Source organism: Mobula hypostoma, chromosome 5 (assembly GCF_963921235.1).
Source record: "Mobula hypostoma chromosome 5, sMobHyp1.1, whole genome shotgun sequence".
Taxonomy (NCBI): domain Eukaryota; kingdom Metazoa; phylum Chordata; class Chondrichthyes; order Myliobatiformes; family Myliobatidae; genus Mobula; species Mobula hypostoma.
In genome coordinates this window covers 26,508,310-26,531,527 of record NC_086101.1, presented here as the reverse complement: position 1 = coordinate 26,531,527, position 23,218 = coordinate 26,508,310, and the positions used below count along the sequence as shown (strand labels likewise).

General features: G+C 46.1%; 1 protein-coding gene and 1 pseudogene across 2 annotated transcripts in view; one reads left to right on the top strand and one right to left on the bottom strand.

The window, feature by feature from the left end:
- LOC134346160 (hepatic and glial cell adhesion molecule-like) overlaps positions 1 to 7,257 on the top strand; it is a 74,703-nt gene extending 67,446 nt beyond the window's left edge. For both annotated transcript variants that reach the window (XM_063047473.1, XM_063047471.1), the window contains one exon: positions 4,858 to 7,257. In XM_063047473.1, the coding sequence (XP_062903543.1) occupies positions 4,858 to 4,956 (99 nt within the window). In that variant the 3' untranslated portion in view covers positions 4,957 to 7,257. The remainder of the gene's footprint in view (positions 1 to 4,857) is intronic.
- Positions 7,258 to 16,257: 9,000 nt separating this feature from the next.
- LOC134347294 (modulator of apoptosis 1-like) lies at positions 16,258 to 23,014 on the bottom strand (annotated as a pseudogene).
- Positions 23,015 to 23,218: the final 204 nt, after the last annotated feature.

The window sequence follows — 23,218 nt, the reverse complement described above, 5'->3', positions numbered from 1 at the left end:
GCCCAGCCGGGAAGGGTAAAGTCAGGCCGAGCAATAGTCATCAGAGACTCTATAGTGACGATGACAGTCATGAGATTGTGTGGCTGCAGAATGTTCTCACGAGAGAGGGTGAGCAGCCAGACGTTGTGGTGCACATTGACACATCAGTAGAAAGGGGGAAGAGGTCCTGCACAGCTAGTGTAGCGAGTTAGGGAAGAGACTGAAGATCAGAACCTCCAAGGTAGTAATCTCTGGAGTACCCCTGGCGTCTGCTTGTCAGGACAGGAATAGGATGATAGTACAGATGAATGAGTGGCTGCAGAGGGCAGGCTTTCAGATTTCTGGATCATTAGGATCACTTCTGGGGAAGGCAGGGCCCGTACAAAAATGGCGGGTTACTCATGAACTGGAGATGGACCAAAATCATTTGTGCAGATTTGCTAAAGCTGTTGGGGAGTGTTTAAACTAATTTGGCAGGGGATGGGAACTGGAGTGATAGAGCCGAGGATGGGGCAGTTCCTATACAAGTTGAAATGTTGTGTACTGAGTCTGTGAGGAAGGGCAGGCAGATACTGGGGCAAAGTTGCAATCAATGGGATGAGGTGAAGTGTAACGGGGACAAAATCAAAAAGTGTGATGAATACAGTACTGAAGGTGTTATTTTTGAATGCACACAGTATACGGAATAAGGTAGATGATCTTGTAGCGCAGTTAGAGATTGGCAGGTATGATATTACAGGCATCACTGAGTTGTGGCTGAAAGATCCTAATTAGGAGCTTAACATCCAAGAAAACATTGTATCGAAAGGACAGATAAGTAGGCAGAGGGGTGGGGTGGCTCTGTTGGTAAGATGACAGCCATGGTATTACAGGAAAGATACTAGCATGGATAGAAGACTGGCTGTCTGACAAGAGGAAAAGCATAGGAATAAAGGTGACATTTTCTAGCTGGTGCCAATGACTAAAGGTGTTCCACAGTGGTTGTTGTTGGGACTTTCTTTTCACATTATACAGTATGTCAATAATTTGGATGAAGGAATTGATGACTTTGTAGCCAAGTTTGCTGACAATACAAAGATAAGTGGACAGGCAGGTAGTTTTGAAGAAGCAATGAGTCTCCAGAAGGACTTGGACAGATTGGGAGAATGGGCAAAGAAATGGCAGATGGAAAACGGTGTTGGGAAATGCACTTTGGTAGAAGGAATGAAGGTGCAGCATATTTTCTAAACAGAGAGAAAATTCAAATGTCAGAGGTGCAAAGGGACTTAGGAGTCCTTGTACAGGATGCTTGAAAGGTTTACTTGGAAGTTGAATAAGTTGTAAGGAAGTCAAATGCAATGTATACATTCATTTTGAAGGACTAGAATATAAGATTGGGGCGTTTTAAGGCATTGGTCAGACCACACTTGGAGTATTGTGAGCAGTTTTGTGCCCTTTATCTAAGAAATTGTGCTGACATTGGAGACCGTTAAGAGTAAATTCACAAGAATGATTTTGGCAATGAAATGGTCCTTTATCATCTGCCGGACAATGCTGAGGATGTTCTGCGAGTCTGTGGTGGCCAGTGCTATCGTGTTTGCTGTTGTGTGCTGGGGCAGCAGGCTGAGGGTAGCAGACACCAACAGAATCAACAAACTCATTCGTAAGGCCAGTGATGTTGTGGGGATGGAACTGGACTCTCTCACGGAGGTGTCTGAAAAGAGGATGCTGTCTAAGTTGCATGCCATCTTGGTCAATGTCTCCCATTCACTACATAATGTACTGGGTGGGCACTGGAGTACATTCAGCCAGAGACTCATTCCTCCGAGATGCAGCACAGAGCGTCATAGGAAGTCATTCCTGCCTGTGGCCATCAAACTTTACAACTCCTCCCTTGGAGGGTCAGATACCCTTAGCCGATAGGCTTGTCCTGGACTTATTTCATAATTTACTGGCATAATTTACATATTACTATTTAACTATTTATGGTTCTATTACTATTTATTATTTATGGTGCAATTGTAACGAATATACCAATTTCCCCCGGGATCAATAAAGTATGACTATGACTATGTTAATGTATGAGGTGCATTTGATGGCTATGGTCCTATACTTGCTGGAGTTTAGAGGAATGAGGGGTAATTTCATTGAACTCTAATCAATAGTGAAAGAGCTAGATAGAGTGGATGTGAAGAGAATATTTCCTTTGAGTCCAGGACCATTGGTCACAGCCTCAGAATAGAGGGTCATCCTCTTAGAACAGAGATGAGAAGGAATTTCTTTAGCCAGAGATGATGAATTTGTGGAGTTCATTGCCATGGACAGTTGTGGAGGCCAAGGCATGAAGTATTTTTAAAGAGGTGGTTGACAGGTTCTTGAATTGTCAGGGCATCAAAGGTGGCGGGTAGATGCCAGGAGAAAGGGGTTGAGAAAGATAATAAATCAACAGGATGGAGTGGTGGAGCAGAATTGATGGGCTGAATTGCCTAATTCGGTTCCTACTTCTGGTAGTCTTATGGTCTCTTATGATCTGATGTGCATCTATACCCATTTTAACAAATTGTACTTCCTGTCCATTGAAACATCTGCCTGGGTAACACCTGTGCTCCACTGAACCTAACTAGGTCACTCATGATATTATACAGACGTCTGAAATACCTTCTCAGCTTTCTCTGCTCCATAGCAAATGGCAGTTCACCATCTAACCTTGCACTCTGAATACATCATTCATGAACTAATTCCAGCAAATACTTCTTTACGTCCTCTCTATGGTGTCTCAGTCCCTGAAATGGATATAATAATCCAGTTGGAGTCTACCAGTTAGCCAGAGTCAATATAACATGCCTGCCTTTGTACTCTATGCTTTTCATTATGAAAACTTGGAGTTTGTACCCTTTGCTAATTACTACTGAACATGCTCTGACATTTTCACATACAGTACTGTGCAAAATTCTTAGGTGCATATATATACCTAGGCTGCTGAAGACCTTTGCACAGAACTACACAAATTTTATATATTGCACTGTACTACTGCTGTAAAAAAAAAAGAAATTTCACGATAGGTGAGTGATGATAAACCTGATTCTAATATGGGTCTCTATTGTGGACTGAGAGTTGGAAGGGGACAAGGAGAGGGGAATTATAGAAACATAGAAACATAGAAAATAGGTGCAGGAGTAGGCCATTCGGCCCTTCGAGCCTGCACCGCCATTTATTATGATCATGGCTGATCATCCAACTCAGAACCCAGCCTTCCCTCCATACCCCCTGACCCCTGTAGCCACAAGGGCCATATCTAACTTCCTTTTAAACATAGCTAATGAACTGGCCTCAACAGTTTGCTGTGGCAGAGAATTCCACAGATTCACCACTCTCTGTGTGAAGAAGTTTTTCCTAACCTCGGTCCTAAAAGGCTTCCCCTCTATCCTCAAACTGTGACCCCTCGTTCTAGACCTCCCCAACATCGGGAACAATCTTCCCGCATCTAGCCTGTCCAATCCCTTTAGGATCTTATACGTTTCAATCAGATCCCCCCTCAATCTTCTAAATTCCAACGAGTACAAGCCCAGTTCATCCAGTCTTTCTTCATATGAAAGACCTGCCATCCCAGGAATCAATCTGGTGAACCTTCTTTGTACTCCCTCTATGGCAAAGATGTCTTTCCTCAGATTAGGGGACCAAAACTGCACACAATACTCCAGGTGTGGTCTCACCAAGGCCTTGTACAACTACAGTAGTACCTCCCTGCTCCTGTACTCGAATCCTCTCGCTATAAATGCCAGCATACCGTTCGCCTTTTTCACCGCCTGCTGTACCTGCATGCCCACTTTCAACGACTGGTGTATAATGACACCCAGGTCTCGTTGCACCTCCCCTTTTCCTAATCGGCCACCATTCAGATAATAATCTGTTTTCCTATTTTTGCCACCAAAGTGGATAACTTCACATTTATCCACATTAAATTGCATCTGCCATGAGTTTGCCCACTCACCCAACCTATCCAAGTCACCCTGCATCCTCTTAGCATCCTCCTCACTGCTAACACTGCCACCCAGCTTTGTGTCATCCGCAAACTTGGAGATGCTGCATTTAATTCCCTCATCCAAGTCATTAATATATATTGTAAACAACTGGGGTCCCAGCACTGAGCCTTGCGGTACCCCACTAGTCACCGCCTGCCATTCTGAAAAGGTCCCGTTTATTCCCACTCTTTGCTTCCTGTCTGCTAACCAATTCTCCACCCACACCAATTATGGTTGGATAAAGGGGCCGTGAGACAGGATGGAGTGGGGAGTCCCAGAGAGACATTCTGTAATGATCAACAAACTAATTGTTTGATATCAAATCACCTTGCCTGGTGTGTCAGGGCTGGTAGTGTCTGCCCCCTGGCCACACCCCCCCCTTTATGTTTCTTGTTTTTAGTCTATTGCTACCCCAGTCTAATATGAACCTTTACTTTCATGCACCTTAATCTTGCTGACTAATGGTTTGTTTGTTCCTGAAAATCCATGCAGACGACATCTGCTTTCCCTTCTTAAAATGGTTGCCTTTATTAGAATATTCCCCACAATGCATCTGGCTACTAAGCTCAACCAAGAGAAAGTTACCAGATGCTGGAAATCCAAGTGACACACACAAAATGCTGGAGGAACTCAGCAGGCCAGGCAGCATCTATGGAAAAGAGTACAATCGATGTTTCAGGCCGAGATGTTGACTGTTCCCTATCCCATAGATGTTGCCTGGCCTGCTGAGCTCCTCCAGCATTTAGTTGTCTTGCCTGGTCACTAGGATAGTTGTAAACCTCCCACCATCTATTTTGTTCAGTATGGTTATTTACTGCTGGCAATTGGGTGAAAATATTGATCCATACATATAACAAATATGCTTTGCTCTTTTTAGAATAATGAAGAATCATCAGATTTCACTACTACTACCTCAGAGCAGGGTGCTACATCTGATTTGCTTCAGACTCTTCAAAATGGATATGATGGGTGTTAGTCTGGACTTAAGTACCAGAGGAAAAACTTTGTCCATCAATAGAGCGAATACTTGCCTTCACTTCCATGGAATAGCACTGTTATCTGAAGCACAATGTTACAGCATTACAAATTATTTCAGCATTCTTTCTTTCAAAACACTGTTAGAATGTATTACTTGGTCAGTGTCAGATGGAAGAAGCACCCTTGCCCTCATTTCGGGCTGAGACGTCAACTGTGCTTTTTCCAATGGATGCTGTCTGACCTTCTGCGTTCCACCAGCATTTTGTGTGTGTTGCTTGAACGTCCTTATAAGTTTTCTCTGTACTCCTTCAACCTTGTTTACATCTTTCCTGTAGCTAGGTGACCAAAACTGCACACAGTAATCCAAATATTATATCATTTCTTAATGCATGCATTACTAAATGACAATAAAAAGAGGATTGTGTGTCTTCATAATCTAATCTAAATTAGGCCTTACCAATGTTTTGTACAACTTCAACATAACATCCCATCTCTCGTACTCAATACATTGATTTTGTAGCCTGGGAAAAATACACACTAAGCACAACAAATAGTTTTTCAGGTCATCAATTACTTTATCTGTTTTAGGTGTTTTAATGCAGAAAGAGGGTATCAAAATAAAAATAAAATATATTTAAAATAACACATTTCCTGCTGTTACAATCTCAGCTTAATTTTGGTCCACACCCTTGTATATCAACTAGTAACTTCTGCGGTATGAAAATCTATAAAACAAAATATACAAAACCAATTCTAAAAAAAAATACAAACCAACATTAGAATCCCACCAACCCTGTACGTATACGATATCAAAAATATGAAAAAATACATCTCATCTTAACTAGAGGTACACTAACTTCGGCACACTCATACCTCACATCCAAACACGCATTGTCTAGTCCCTGAAACAAATTCTTGCTCACACTATATGAACAGAGATTATCACATTACTCCATTACATTCACATTTGGTCATGAACAAAAATAAACTTTCACAAAAACGTTTACAATATATTGTCTTGTAGTTAAATTATAAGATGGACTAACCTACTAAGCCGATAAGGAACTTTGCACAACCATGCTATCCAGTGCCAATAACTTACTCGCAAAAATCTAAAGCATCCACATGTAAAACATGCCAAATCATCGATATTCTTGATTTACAAACAAGTATAAATGAATTTGCATGGATATTATCAAATATTAGATTATGAGGACACGAAGTCCTCTTTTACTGTCATTTAGTAATGCATGCATTAAGAAATGATACAATGTTTTTCCAGAATGATATCACAGAAACACATGACAAACCAAGACTGAAAAACTGATAAAAACCACATAATTTTAACATATAGTTACAACAGTGCAAAGCAATACTGAAATTTGATAAGAACAGACCACGGGCACGGTAAAGTCTCAAAGTCTCTCAAAAGTCCCATCATCTCACGCAGACAGTAAACCTCCAGTGCCGCAAACTTGCCGATGCAGCATCCCGGAAGCATCTGACCACAGTCCGACTCCGAGTCCATCCGAAAACTCCAAGCCTCTGACCAGCTTCCTAACACCGATGCATTGAGCACCATCTCCGCCAAGCGCTTCGACCCCGGCCCTTGCAACAGGCAAGGCCGAGGATTTGGGGCTTTCCCTCCGGAGATTCTCGATCGCACAGTAGCAGCGGCAGTGAAGCAGGCATTTCAGAAGTTTCTCCAGATGTTCCTCCGTGCTTCTTCACGTCTGACGCTATCAAATCAGGATTGTGCATGGCATCCTACTTCACAGATACGATATCAATTTGGAACGGCCGCGGTGTGCTATGTCGCACCGCCATCTTCTCCTCCCTCCAATTATACACATTTCCTCACCATACATCTGGTACTTGACATTCTTTCTAGAACACTAACTCCTTTTCCGACTCTGCACGTGCATGATGACATCACTGCTTTCTCTTAAAGGCATAAGCAACTATTTTAGCATTACCAGTGTGAATACTTAAGTGCACTTTAACAATAAAAAGAACAATGAATGGTCACCTGGTTACATTGATTAATGAAGTCCAATGTGCCAAAAACTCACTTTATGACCCTATCTACCTGTGACGCCACTTTCTTTCTTTTGTAGTTTAGTTTTGCCACTACCAACAAATTATGTTTCCAGACATCCCACGCTGCAAAAACTCAACTCATCTCAGGGAGGTAGCACCCCCGCGCACCCCCCCCCTCCGTCGACCTCCAAGGGTGTATGTAATACTTTGTTTAGTGATTTTGTCTAATCTGAAAACCTAGTTGGGTATATGCAGCAAATGTGACAATAAAAAATATATTTATATTATCATGGAGTCATTTTTTCATTCTATTACAACTTTAAGCAAATCGACAGGGAGTTTGGCCTCATCACGTAGGACATCAATAGAGTAGCTCCTTAGCAGCTGGCCAACTAGTTTAAATAACATTAGCTATACTAATGAACAAATGACACCTGTTAAACTCACCTCAGCATGTCTTTTACATTTTAACCCACCATGGGCAATAGAAAAGTCTCTGTTGCAAACAGTGCAGCGAGCAACACTGTCATTATTTTTGAGGTTGTCTGTAAAGCCCGCCCACAGAGAAAACTGATAGGTCTACTTAGCACAAAGCGAGACCGATCAGGATGCTCCCTCTCGCTCTTCCTCTTCCTCTCCCTCTCAAAAAAAATCGATTTCTGGGATATTGTATATAATCTGCGGACGTCAGGGAGCCACGATCAATATGCGGGAGACTCCTGTAGCTTCTGGGAGAGGTGGGATGTCTGTGTACCTGATTCCTCAGATCTGTTTGTTCTTCAATATGGTGACACTTTCTGAGCATACACGCTCAATGATTCAACTAGATAAGACTGGTGAGGAAATCAGAACAAAATATACCATCAATGCTGACTTTAATGTAATATTCGCCAGGTCTCTAATGTAATACATCAGGTGGATGATACCAACAAGGCATTGGGTAAAATCCAGAGAATGCCCGAGGGAAAGAAGAAAGCCAAATGGACCTTCGTAGTTTTATCACAACTAAGAGAGAATGTGTTAAGTAAAAATGTCAGCATAATAAAGACTGAAGAGTCTAAAGAATACATATGTGTGTTAACTGAAAAAGTGAGAAAGGAAAAAGAAAATTGTGACAAATTACAAGATAGCTCCTTGATGATTTAAAATGTTAGAATGTTTGAATGGGTTATTGTCTCTGAATGTGAAGTGTAGTTATCAGCAAGTATGGCTCCTGGTACCTCTCTGCAACAGACACAATTAAAAACCCTGATTGAGATGGAAGGAGGGAAGAAAAATGTCATATCTACACAGACTCACGATAGGGTTTCGGAGTTGTTCACAATTTTGGAAATCTATGGGGCAAAGGGGATTTCTTATAGCTCCAGGAACCCCAAACAAAAGTGGCCAGATGGTACAAGAGTTAATGGAGATCATACAATTTCCATCAGAAGCGGCTGTATTGAAATGTAGAAGCCGTTGCAAAATGGACACAGTTGAAAGCTGTGGAAATGGACCAGCGGATGAGGCAGGGAAAAAGCAGAGAACAGAAAGGAGTGTAGCCCCCCTGGCAAGCCTCAGGGTCGCTCAGCTCGCTGTCGTCTAGGGAAGAAGCCCTCGGCCCCACCAAACTTTGTGATGTATCCCACCCCGCCAAATCACAGACAATACAGCAGATACAGTTAAATGAATTACAGTTTATAGATATTACTGGAACTATATAATTAATAGAAGTTCAATACAAAGGAATGGAAAAGGCGCCAGACTTATCAAAGTTCAATTTCTTCGTGCGCACGGTGGAGCTCGGGGACCACTCGGACCCCCTCGACTCGCAGCTCGGGACCACACGGAGTGATCAGCCTGAGCTTTCCCCGCACGTCCGTCGTCCTCACGGTCTCTCCTCCAAAACCCCCTGCTTCCCAGCCATATGAGACAGCATATCACCCCAAGAAAGAATAACATAGACACCCATTGGTTCATTTACTCTGCTATCTGTTACCCAAGCAAAGTGCTAGCTAGAGACTTTATCAGCATTTAACATAACAAAGAAGCCATTTTAATTAAAATACGCAGTAACATAAAAGATTAACATAACAAAGAAGCCGTTTTGATTAACATACGCCGTAACATAAGAGAAGAAACCCTTTACACTCTCCCCCAGCAAATAAAACAGCATTAACAGAGGAATAACATCAACAGAGTTCACTATTGCTCCTGGCAAAACACAAAACCCAACCTAGGTGCATAAAGCAGTGACATAACTTCCCAGGGCTGTAGAGATCACACCCTGCTCTCCCGGCGCTGTATAGGTCAACCTCACCGGGGGGGGGGTGCCCACTTCTCTGAGACCTCTGTACCTCCTCTGCTGACTCTTCGGGCTCAAACACCACAGGTGACACCCCGGGCCTACCTGTCGGACCCTCACCCTCACTGGGACCCCCACCTGTGAGCCTTCTGCCTCGGGTTCTGGTTCCAGCCTCTCTCCCCTAATGCCGGCTGTATGAGCCTCTTACATAGAACATAGAATAGTACAGCACAGTACAGACCCTTTGGCCCACAATGTTGTGCCGACTCTCAAACCCTGCCTCCCATATAAGCCCCCACCTTAAATTCCTCCATATACCTGTCTAGTATTCTCTTAAACTTCACTAGTGTATCTGCCTCCACAACTGACCCAGGCAGTGCATTCCACGCACCAACCACTCTCTGAGTAAAAAACCTTCCTCTAATATCCCCCTTGAACTTCCCACCCCTTACCTTAAAGCCATGTCCTCTTGTATTGAGCAGTGGTGTCCTGGGGAAGAGGCGCTGGCTATCAACTCTATCTATTCCTCTTATTATCTTGTACACCTCTATCATGTCTCCTCTCATCCTCCTTCTCTCCAAAGAGTAAAGCCCTAGCTCGCTTAATCTCTGATCATAATGCATACTTTCTAAACCAGGCAGCATCCTGGTAAATCTCCTCTGTACCCTTTCCAATGCTTCCACATCCTTCCGATAGTGAGGTGACCAGAACTGGACACAGTACTCCAAGTGTGGCCTAACCAGAGTTTTATAGAGCTGCATCATTACATCGCGACTCTTAAACTCTATCCCTCGACTTATGAAAGCTAACACCCCATAAGCTTTCTTAACTACCTTATCCACCTGTGAGGCAACTTTCAGGGATCTGTGGACATGTACCCCGAGATCCCTCTGCTTCTCCACACTACCAAGTATCCTGCCATTTACTTTGTACTCTGCCTTGGAGTTTGTCCTTCCAAAGTGTACCACCTCACACTTCTCTGGGTTGAACTCCATCTGCCACTTCTCAGCCCACTTCTGCATCCTATCAATGTCTCTCTGCAATCTTTGACAATCCTCTACACTATCTACAACACCACCAACCTTTGTGTCATCTGCAAACTTGCCAACCCACCCTTCTACCCCCACATCCAGGTCGTTAATAAAAATCACAAAAAGTAGAGGTCCCAGAACAAATCCTTGTGGGACACCACTAGTCACAATCCTCCAATCTGAATGTACTCCCTCCACCACCACCCTCTGCCTTCTGCAGGCAAGCCAATTCTGAAACCACCTGGCCAAACTTCCCTGGATCCCATGCCTTCTAATTTTCTGAATAAGCCTACCGTGTGGAACCTTGTCAAACGCCCTACTAAAATCCATATAGATCACATCCACTGCACTACCCTCATCTATACGCCTGGTCCCCTCCTCAAAGAACTCTATCAGGCTTGTTAGACATGATCTGCCCTTCGCAAAGCCATGCTGACTGTCCCTGATCAGACCATGATTCTCTAAATGCCTATAGATCCTATCTCTAAGAATTTTTTCCAACAGCTTTCTCACCACAGACGAAAAGACTCACTGGTCTATAATTACCTGGACTATCCCTACTACCTTTTTTGAACATGGGGACAACATTCACCTCCCTCCAATTCTCCAGTACCATTCCCGTGGACAACGAGGACATAAAGATCCTAGCCAGAGGCTCAGCATTCTCTTCTCTTGCCTCTTGGAGCAGCCTCTGGAATATTCCTTCAGGCCCCGGGGATTTATCTGTCCTAATGTATTTTAACAACTCCAACACCTCCTCTCCCTTAATATCAACATGCTCCAGAACGTCAACCTCACTCATATTGTCCTCACCGTCATCAAGTTCCCTCTCATTGGTGAATACCGAAGAGAAGTATTCATTGAGGACCTCGCTCACTTCCACAGCCTCCAGGCACATCTTCCCACCTTTATCTCTAATCGGTCCTACCTTCACTCCTGTCATCCTTTTTTTCTTCACATAATTGAAGAATGCCTTGGGGTTTTCCTTTACCCTACTTGCCAAGGCCTTCTCTGCCCCCTTCTTGCTCTTCTCAGCCCCTTCTTAAGCTCCTTTCTTGCTTCCCTATATTCCTCAATAGACCCATCTGATCCTTGCCTCCTAAACCTCATGTATGCTGCCTTCTTCCACCTGACTAGATTTTCCACCTCACTTGTCACCCATGGTTCCTCTACCCTACCATTCTTTATCTTCCTCACCGGGACAAATTTATCCCTAACATCCCACAAGACATCTCTAAACATCGACCACATGTCAATAGTACATTTCTCTGCAAAAACATCATCCCAATTCACACCCGCAAGTTCTAGCCTTATAGCCTCATAATTTGCCTTTCCCCAATTAAAAATTTTCCTGTGTTCTCTGATTCTATCCTTTTCCATGATAATGCTAAAGGCCAGGGAGCAGTGGTCACTGTCCCCCAGATGCTCACCCACTGAGAGATCTGTGACCTGACCCAGTTCATTACCTAGTACTAGATCTAATAGGGCATTCCCCCTGGTCGGCCTGTCCACATACTGTGACAGGAATCCATCCTGGACACACTTAACAAACTCTGCCCCATCTAAACCCTTGGAACTAATCAGGTGCCAATCAATATTAGAGAAGTTAAAGTCACCCATGACAACAACCCTGTTATTTTTGCACCTTTCCAAAATCTGCCTCCCAATCTGCTCCTCTGTGTCTCTGCTGCTACCAGGGGGCCTATAGAATACCCCCAATAGAGTAACTGCTCCCTTCCTGTTCCTGACTTCCACCCATATTGACTCAAAAGAGGATCCTGCTACATTACCCACCCTTTCTGTAGCTGTAATAGTATCCCTGACCAGTAATGCCACCCCTCCTCTCCTTTTTCCACCCTCCCTATTCCTTTTAAAGCACTGAAATCCAGGAATATTGAGAATCCATTCCTGCCCTGGTGCCAGCCAGGTCTCTGTAATGGCCACTACATCATAATTCCGGATACCGGGGAATTAGCGAACGGAAACAGATGTCACACATCCGAATCATCGTCTTCCGATGGCGTATCCCTTTCTAGGGTGGGGACCGGCCCCATCTCTTTCGCAGTGGGCCGCGCCCTCGCAGAGTCCTCGTACTAGTCCTAAATTCCCATTCGGGCTTTTGGTCTACCTGCACCTCTCAACCCAGAGGCAACAGGTGGTTCTGATGGAGTACCTTGACAGGTGCCTTCCCATCCTCTGGTCTCACCCCGTAAACAGGTAGCTTTGGCATCTGACTCTCTACCACACAGGGGGTGGCCGCCCAGCGATCCGCCAACTTGTGCTCACCAGGTATTCCTAAATTCCGGATAAGGACCCGGTCTCCCGACAATACTTGGGCGAACTTTACTTTCTGATCATACCTCTTCTTATTCCTCTGATTCTGCTTGGTGGCTGCCGCCTCAGCCAACTCGTACGCCCTTTTCAACTCCCTCCTCATATCGGACACGTACTTCAGATAGGGCTTCGAAGGTAATTCACCCGCTTCAGTCCCAAAACACAGATCAATGGGCAACCTCGCTTCCTGTCCAAACATCAGATAATAGGGCTAGTACCCGGTAGCATCATTGCGAGTACAATTGTAACAGTGAACCAAATGGGCAATGTGCTGACTCCACTTACTCTTCTGTCTGACCTCCAAAGTGCCGACCATGTCCAGCAGGGTCCGGTTATACCTCTCAGGGTGAGGATCACCCTGCGGGTGATAGGGGGTGATCCTGGATTTCTTGACCCCGAGCATACACAGTAATTCAGGGATAAACCTGCTCTCGAAGTCCCGTCCCTGATCATTATGGATCCGCCGAGGAAGGCCATAATGAACAAAGTACTTCTCCCATAACACCTTTGCTACTGTAGTCGCTTTCTGGTCCTTAGTGGGCAACGCCTGAGCATACCTAGTGTAGTGATCCGTGATGACTAAAACATTCGCAGTGTTGCTGGTGTCTGGCTCAATAGACAGGAAATGCACACACACCAGGTCCATGGGTCCTGCACTCTGCAAGTGGGACAGAGGAGCCACCTGCACAGGCAAGGTCTTCCTCCTGATGCAACGGCTGCATTTCTTACAGTATTCTTCAACCTCCCCCCTCATCCAGGGCCAGTAAAACCGGTCCTTGAATAATCCATAGGTCTTTTCCACCCCCAAGTCCCGGAATCATCAAGTAGTGCCTGGAGCACGGTCTTCCGATGCTTCTCAGGCATGACCAGCTGCCAGTGCTGGGGGTGGTCCGGGGGCGACGTGACCCGATACAGGACGTGGTTCTTCAGCTTCAACCGGGGCCACTCCTTCAGTAGTAGGGGAACGGAGGCATGTTTCGCCTTCTCCACCTGCCCCATATCACCCTGGCTAACCGCGTACCAGATAGTGCCAATGTTCGGGTCATCACGCTGAGCCGCCCCCACTTCCTGGGGGCTCAACTCTGGCAGCTGCCTGTTCCTCACAGCAGTTAAATTACAGTAAACAGTGGGCAGCGCGTCATCGTCAACCCCCAATTGATCCACTGCCTGATTCAGCCCCATCGGGGCTCCTGCTTCCCCGTCGCTCGCAAATTGACACATGGCCTTCACTCCCGGGGCGGGGACACTCTTCCCCTCCTCAGCCGTGCCCGACTCGTCGTGCGCCCGACGAGATAGAGCATCTGCATCGATGTTCCGACTCCCCGGCCGATACTTCAGGCTGAACTCATAGACAGACAAGGCCACCAACCACCGATGCCCAGTAGCCTCCAGTTTTGCCGAGGTCAGGATAAGTGAGAGGGTTGTTGTCCGTTCTCACCTCAAACTTGGCCCCGTATAGATAGTCACTCAACTTGTCCACTACCGCCCATTTCAGCGCCAGGAACTCCAACTTGTGACTGGGATAGTTTCTCTCAGATGGCGACAAGCTTCGGCTGACAAACGCCACCGACCTCAATCCGTTGCCCCGTTCCTGGTACAGGACAGCCCCCAGACCCTCGTGACTGGCTTCAGTGTGTAACACATACGGCTTCCAGGGATCAGCAAAAGCCAACACCGGGGCCCGTGTCAGCGCCCTTTTCAGAGATTGGAACGCCTCCTCACATTTAGCATCCCACCTCGGTCCAAAAGGCTCCACCGGGTTCAAGTATCCTCCTGCATCCGGCCCTCGGTCTCTCTTCCTTTTCTTCCCCACAGGTGGATAGCTACACAACAGCCGGTTCAAGGGGTGACTCGTTTTAGCGTATCCTTTCACAAATAGCCGGTAATACCCACAGAACCCCAAAAACGAGCGCAGGGCGCTCACCTTCTGGAGTCTCGGCCAGGTGGTCACTGCGGCTATCTTAGCCGGATCAGTAGCCACTCCAGCTCGCGAGATTATGTGTCCGACATAGCCGACCGACGGCTTACAGAACTGGCATTTATCCAGGGAAAGTTTCAACCCTTCCTCCTTCAGCCAACTCAGCACCACTATCAGGTCGTCCAGATACACCAACACCTCGAGCAGGTTCATATCCCCCACCATCCTCTCCATGAGCCTCTGGAAGGTCACTGGGGCCCTGATATGTCTTGGGGCATTCGTTCGAACTGTAAAAAAATCCCAGGGGCAGATAAAGGCCGTCTTCTCTTTATCAGCCTCACTCATCGGAATCTGGTAATACCCATTCCGCAAATCCAAGACACTAAACCACTGCGCACCACTCAAACAGGCCAACGCGTCTTCAACTCTCGGGACCGTACAGTGGTCGGGGACAGTGCGCCGGTTCAGGGTCCTATAGTCCACGCACATGCGTACCTTCCCATTTTTCTTCCCAGTCGCTACTTTGGGGGATGCATAGCGGCTCCGGGACTCCTCGATAATCGCTGCATCCTTGAACTGCCGCACATCTTCCACATCTGCTGGGGCCAACCGCCTTTCTCTAAACGGGGTGTCATTTGTCACCCGGATAGTGTGCCGAGTGCTCTTGGAACATCCCACATCAAACTCGCCCTGAGAAAGGGCATCCCCTAATTTCAGCATCTTCTCCACCAGCCTACTCTTATACTCTGGCGGCACAGGGGAGTCTTTAAAATTAAAGGCCTCCTCGGTCAGCCGTCCCGTTCTCCAATAGTTTTCCTCCAGTGGGCCACACGGGGGCGCTAGACATCACCGTCACCGGGAACAAGTGCGTGAGAGGCATCCCGCGCTTAAAGGTGATCTCCCTCTCCGTTGTGTCCGTTACAATCACCCCCATCCGCCGTGCCTGAACAACTGAGGGCCTCTGCAATTCAGGTCTCACCAGCACCCCAGCCGGAAACCGGGATTCCCCTTCAAGGTCTTCTGGGGCGTCCACTAACAGGGCCTCGCCCGCTGGTACTCCTGGGAATCTGGGGGTCCCCATCACTAGCGCCACCTCCCCCGGCCGTATCACCTTAGGCCTCGCCTGAGTCCACCACACCGTCCCTCGTTTGCACTCTGGATCCAGCCCCTGGGGGTCACCCACTTCTTCGAACACCGCTCGAAACACTGGGTGTACTGAGAGGGTCTTCAGAAAATTCTCTTCCGCCTTCTCCTTACAGGGTCCCTGGAGCCGTCGCACTGGAGGGGAGTTAGTCCCCACCAGCAGGGCAGCGCCACCGGTTTCCACCGGGTCCGGACAAACCAACACCAACGTCTCAAGGGCTTCGGACACTCCCACATCGCCCTGCAAGAATTCCAATCTCACTGACAGGTACCCATCATACGGGTAATCACCATCAGTTATACCCCAAATCTCCAGCGCATGAAGCCGGGTTACTGGCAAATGCTTCAGATATTTGTTGTAGAATGACCAGTACAATAAGGTAACCTGCGTTCCTGTGTCAAGGATGGCTCTTGCAAAGATTCCCTCTATCCCTAGGGACACGCTGGAATGGGGCCCCACTGGTCCATCCAGAATAAGGGCTTGGGCTTTCGGGGGTCCCATGGCTGATTTCTGGGAACGTGTTCCCCCTGAGACTCCAGTCCGTTCCCTCACTGAGCCTCTCCTAAGTTTCCCGCCACCTCTCCCTTTCTAATGGCCCGTGGGCTTTCCCTCCGCGGGGCGCCTTGTCTCTCACAATCCCTCCAAAAGTGACCCGCTTCCCCACAGCTGTAGCACACCCCCGGCCATTTACATTCCGGCCAGAAATGCCCCTCTTTCCCACAGTTATAGCACACGCTACCCGCTGCCCCTCTCTCCCCGGGACGCCCCCCACTCCCGCCGTCCCCCGAAGGCGGTACTCTCCCTGTCCATTCCCTCAAGCGGGGGGTTCCTACCCCCTGGGACCCCTTGGGTTTCTCGGTTCTCAACTCAGCTACCACCTCCTGAACCGCTGCGGACTGTTCCCGGTGGCCCGAGCCCCTTTTCCGGCCCAAAGCGCTCTCCTCCTCTCGCACCTCTCTCATCAGCTGCCCGAATGTCTGTCTGCCTGTCTGTGTCTTGTTTTACGGCGGTTGGCATCCAGCTTAATGGTGCATTACCGCCACCTTCTGCTCCGGAATGTGCACTAGACATACATTCTAAATCCCTTCACCCAATCTCGCTCACACGCACACACACACACACACACACAAACCTACACTTTACCCTCCCACCTTTGACCATCCTAATACTCTATTCCTGTTTATCCGTCATATCCTATAAAAAAAAACCCCTGTACCCCTTAAGAACGCTAAAAATACCCGGACCTGTGCTCTCTCACCCATGCCCAGCAACCCTTTTAATGTGAATTCCTGCATCCCCAACTCCCTGAGTTTAATTCTCATCATCTCTCTCTGTATCCCATATTTCCTGCAACACAGAACTACATGTTCTACTGACTCCTCTTCCTGACATTCCTCACACAATCCTGTCTGGTGTTTCCCTATCATTTTCAATGTTTTGTTTAATGCACAATGCCCCAGCCTTAACCTAGTCCACACAGTCTCCTCTCTTCTGTTTCCGCTACCTACCCTAGTAACTGCAACACTCTTTTGTATTTGATATAAATGCCTCCCTTTCCCCTCCCTGTCCCATCTTTCTTGCCACATTTGGTTGAATTTTTCCCAGATTACACACTTAACCTTTGCTTTACTGATACTAATGTGCATTTCCATATTTTCTTTCTTTAACGCCCTCTTTGCCAACTCATCCACCCTCTCATTCCCCTTCACCCCTACATGTGCTGGAACCCATAGAAATTTTACCTAACCTCCCTGATTTGCAATTCTTGTAACTAACTGAAGGACTTCATAAAGTACATCTTGCCGACTGTTTGTGTGAAAAGACCATAAACTTGCCAGAACTGAGGATGAATCTGAACATATCAATGCTTTGACTTGTCTGGCTTTCTGCACCCATTGCAACACAACCAACACCGCCAGCATCTCCACTGTAAACAGCCCTAACTTATTAGATGTTCTTCTGCTGATTCCAATTTCTTTTGCTGGTATAACCACCCCAAACCCTGTCACTCCTGTTTCAGGTTCCTTCGCACCATCCGTATAAGTGTTAGTATAATCACTATACTTTTCCATCACATGACAGTTAAATGCATTTACCAAATCTGTTTTATATCTTCCTTTCCTTTTTACCTCTAACAAATGCCAGTCTATGTCAGGCCATACAAGCTTCCATGGAGCTACAACCGGATAAACTACTGAAGGACTTATCCTTAGATCAAACACTCCACATTCTTTCGCGATATCATTCCTTACCCGACTAAAGGTATCCCTCTGAAACCTCCCATTTTCCCAGCACTCCTGCAACACCCCTTTAGCAGAATGAGAATCATTGTGCCCCTGCAAGTTAGTCCAGTAGTTTGCCATCAGTTGCATCCTTCTTAGTTCCAAAGGCATTATTCCCATTTCTACCTGTAGAGCTAACACTGGTGACGTTTTAAAAGCCCCACTGCACACTCTCAAGGCCTGAGCCTGAATCACATCCAGTTTCCTTATAAGAGACCAGCTGCTGATCCATATGCTATATTTCCATAGTCCAACACAGATCTCACTAAAGCCACATACATTCTCTTCAACGCTGAACAACTTGCTCCTCATTCCCTACCAGTCAAACATCTCATCACATTTATTACTTTCTTACATTTCTCCTCAACTTTCCTGATATGGTCTGCCCATGTTAATCGTGAATCAAATATAACTCCCAGAAATTTAAATGATGCAACTCTTTCTAATTCAACCCCATACATCCTTAACTTCTTCCCTACCTCAACTCTTTTCCTGGTAAAAAATACAGTTTGAGTTTTATCTACTGAAAATCTACATCCCCAATCATAACCCCACTCTACCACTTCATCAATTGCTTCTTGTAGTTTCCTGATTATATGGTCCATGTTCCTGCCTCTTTTCCACAAGGACCCATCATCCGCAAACAGTGACCTACCTATATCCACTGGTACCTTTGTGAAGACATCATTGACCATAATGATGAAAAGTAACGGGCTAATCACACTACCTTGAGGTGTGCCATTTTCCACTATGTACTGTTTTGATAATTCTGATCCAATCCGAACTTGAATTTTTCTACCAAACAAAAAATCTTTAATCCAATTAAAAACTCTCCCACCAACCCCCATCTGGTGCAGTTTAATTAATAATCCTTCCTTCCACATCATATCATAGGCTTTTTCAATGTCAATGAACACTGCCACTACTGACTCTCTATTTGCCCGGGCCTTCCTTATTTCAGTCTCTAACATAATCACTGAGTCCATGGAATTCCTTCCCTTTCTAAAACCATTCTGATAACTTGCCAGCATCCCCCTCTTCTCAAGCTCATACGATAACCTTTCTGTTATCATCCTTTCCATTATCTTACATATACTTGATGTTAATGCAATTGGTCTGTAGCTAGTGGGTTTTGACAGATCCTTGCCAGGCTTCCTTATTGGAATTACTACTGCTTCTTTCCATGCACTTGGTAATCTTCCCTCCTCCCACACTCTGTTATAAAAATGCAGCAACTTCAAGAGCGCTCCTTCTCCTAGATTTTTTAGCATCACAGAGCATATCAGATCTTTCCCTGGGGAGGTTTGTCTTGATCTCTTCATTGCTCTCACCATTTCTGCTAATGGAAATGGATCATCAATTATATCATCTGTCCCTTCCCTCCTGTTTAACACACGTGGGTGTTGGCTCATTATTCTTTCCCTTCTCCTTCTCCCTTCTTCAGACAAATTTTCTGAACTGTGTATCAGTACGAATGACTTAGCCATGATCTCAGCCTTATCCCTACTGGAGACTGCAGTTTCCTCCTCAGATATCAGTACTGGATATTCCCATTCCCTTCTATCTCCTCCCATCCTCTTAATTATTCCCCATATCTCTCCCACAGGTGTTCTTCCTACCTTGTCGCAAAAACCCCTCCAACTTGCCCTTTTAGCTTGACGTATAGTTCTTCTCACCACTGCCTGTGCTTGCTTATATTGAACCAAATGCTGCATATTATGGGTTCTTTTAACTAGCCTGAATGCTCTATTTCTGTTTTTTACAGCCTGACAACATTCCTCTGTCCACCATGGTACCAGTTTCCTATTCATCCTATTTTTACTCCTGGGTATAGATCCTTCTGCTGCCATGATAATTGCTGAAGTCACCTGACTGTTTAATTCAACTACATTTCCAGAAATATCAATCTTTGTCAATCCTTCTTCACTTAACTTCTGGAACTTCACCCAATCTGCTTTTCCAAACACCCACTTTGGGGTTCCGCCACCTGGTCTTACTTCAACTCTTTCACCCACTGAACATAAAACTGGGCAGTGATCACTGCCTACTGTTGAAGCAGTCCAAACTCCCCAGTTACTAATGCCAGCCAAGGTATTAGACACTAACGTAATATCTCAGTTCCTGTTGTTATATCTATCCTTGTGCCTCTACCATCATTCATACACACCAAATCTCTTTCTTCCATCAAATCTTCAATTACGTTTCCATTTGGATCTGTAATCTGATCCCCCCATATTGTGCTATGAGCATTCAAATCTGCACACCACACTACTTTATGTCTGTTTTGTCCTTGTATCTTTAATAGGCTGTCCAAATCCAACCTTTTACATGGATTGTAGTAGTTAATTATAACCACTCTCTCCCCTCTCTCCCACACTTCCACCACTATGTATTCCTGATCATCTCCTTTTTCCAGTACCCTATATGGTATACCTTGCTTGATTAACATAGCACAACCCCCTCCTCCCCCTAGATTTCTATCTTTCCTTATCATTGTATACCCATATACCACAAAGTTTAAAGTTGGTTTCAACCAAGTTTCCTGAATACACACTACATCCGGTTTTACAACCATTTCTTTAATAAAGTGCTTGAATCCCTGGCTATTGGCCAGTAAGCTCCTTGCATTCCATTGCAAAAGAATCACCATAATCAGTATTAAGCAACTCATGACACTTCCTGGCTTGACTGATTAGTGAGGTTCTCCCTCACTTCCTCCCATGTCAGTCCTACTAACCCTAAATGGTTTACTGCTGCTTTTACCACCAGCTGAATTTTGTCACTTTTTGACTTTACCTCAGTCGTACTATTAATCACTCCTGCAATGAATGTTACTAGAGCCTTTTTGTCTACATAAATCCTGTCATTTGTTCTTCATTGCATCTCTCGTATCCCTATTGCTTCCTGTTCATTAGGAGCATTATTCTGTCCTCTTGACATTCTTACAGCTTCTGCATAAGTGATCTTTCTTTTCACTCTTATTTCTTGAATTTTATTCTCCCATCTCACAACCTCACACCCACTATATGCAACATTATGAGCTCCTCCACAATTGCAGCATTTTGGTTGAACTCCTGCGCCGCACTTTCCATATTCATGATCACCCCCACATCTAGCACATCTCCTCTGCCTTTTACAGTTTTTAACTATGTGTCCAAACCTTTGACAATTATAGCACCTCAGTGGCTTTGGCACATACACCCTTACTGGGTAACTCATGAAACCCAGGAACACCTTCCTTGGCACTCTTTCTTCTTCAAATTCAATCAATACTGATTCACTTTCCTTTTTCACTCCCTCCTTTGTTGTTTTCAGTCTTTGAACATTCATTACTTTCCCTCCTTTGATATTCCTCTTTAACTCCTCCATATCTATGCTCATTGGTACCCCCGTGATCACTCCTTTACAACCACTATTTTGTGCTCCCACCCTCCCAGTGTATTCCACCTTGCATTTTCCTATCTCTTTTAGCTTGAGTGCTTTCTCAAGTTGTTCCTCATTCGCACATCTTACCAATAAGTTGCCATCATTAAGGACTTTTGCAAATACTATTTCCCCTATCTTATTTGCCAGAGTTGTTGTTAGCACAAACGGGTTAATTTTCTTCATATGTCCCTGAGCCTTCTCATTAAACCTAATTATGACAACACCTCCTCTCTGAGCTTGTTCATTTTCCTCACTTTCAGAGCTTTCTCCACTATCATTTCTTATTCTTTTATTCCCTTTGCCTTGGTTTTTATTAATCCAACCCCTCACTATCTCCTCATTCCCTTTATTTCTCCCTTCACAATAATCCATCTCTCCCCAGCTGTCTACCTCTGATCCCAAGTCCCTATCCCGCTCCTTCTCCACTTTCTTTCCCTCAACCCCCCCACCTCATCTTGTCCGCCATTACCGGACCCACACGACCCCCTCCCAGCAATTTCCGTTCCTTCCCCACTCTCTTTCCCTCAACAGGTTCCAAACCACATTCACGCATCAAGCAAAACACAGCCAGCCTTCCGCCCCTCGTCGGTCAGCCTACACGCAACTGCGATTGGAGCTCGCACCGGGTCGGGGCCCAAGCTCGTCTCGCTGCCAGCTGCCCGAATGATGGAGGGGGGGCTCCTTTTATAGGAGACTCCAAGCCACCTCGTCCTCCTCCAGGGAACCACTAAATATCTGACTCATCCGCAACCTCGCCACTTTGTCCGCCTTCACTACCCCTCAGGGCCACAACCCAGTAAGCATAAATGTTTTCTGAGAGCTTTTCCCCTCTACCCTGCCCCATGTAGTGAAACTCTGCTAAAAGTTCCCAGGGATCTCCTGACATTCCAAACGCTCCCTCCAATGCTTCCAGATACTTCGCCAGGGAAGCCAAGGGCCGTTCCGCCCTCAGCTCCCGGACTACACCAGCCGCCCCACCCCTCAAACTTTCTACCAATCGCTGTCTCTTTTCCTCATCCGAATTTGGCCACGCCTCTAACAACTGGGACGTATTCTCAATCCATATCTCGTAGCCGTCCTCCGCTTCCGGAGTAGGCGTGGCTCCTGAGAAAATTCTCAACATCGGGCAGGGCCCCTCGGCCCCTCTCACCAGGGAGGTAATGGCGGCTGCTAACTCGGGGGTCTCACCCCTAGATGGGGGACGGGACCTGGCCAAGCCTTCCCTCTCTGACCCTCTACCAATGGCTACTGCCACCTCCCATGGGGTCTCATCTAGCTCCTCCTCCGGTATCTCCTCACTTTCTTCCTCCGGGAGGGTGTGGAGGCCCCACAGCCCCCCCTCCCCCTGGACGCCGACCGTCACTGACAGTTTCAACGTCATGATGTCAGCACTCATCCAAACCAAAGCCCAGCTAGATTCCACTTCTTTACCACACCTTCTAGCTACCAGTTCTACCTCCGCTATACCTTTGATCAAACTCAACCCTCGCACTAGTACATCTCCCGAAATGCGGAAATCCACCCCATTTAACACGCATGCATGATTCACTGGTACATCCTCTAACTCACACCAGTTTACAAGCTTATCTCGATCCATCTTTGCACTACTTAACGTGGCAACTTATACAGCTTTACCGAAAATCCAATCCCGGATGAGCCCCCAATGGTAGCCCCCCGGCAAGCCTCAGGGTCGCTCAGCTCACTGCCATCTAGGGAAACAGCCCTCGGCCTCGCCAAACTTGGTAATAAAATAAACTTGGTGTGATGTACCCCACCCTGCCAAATAACAGACAATACACCA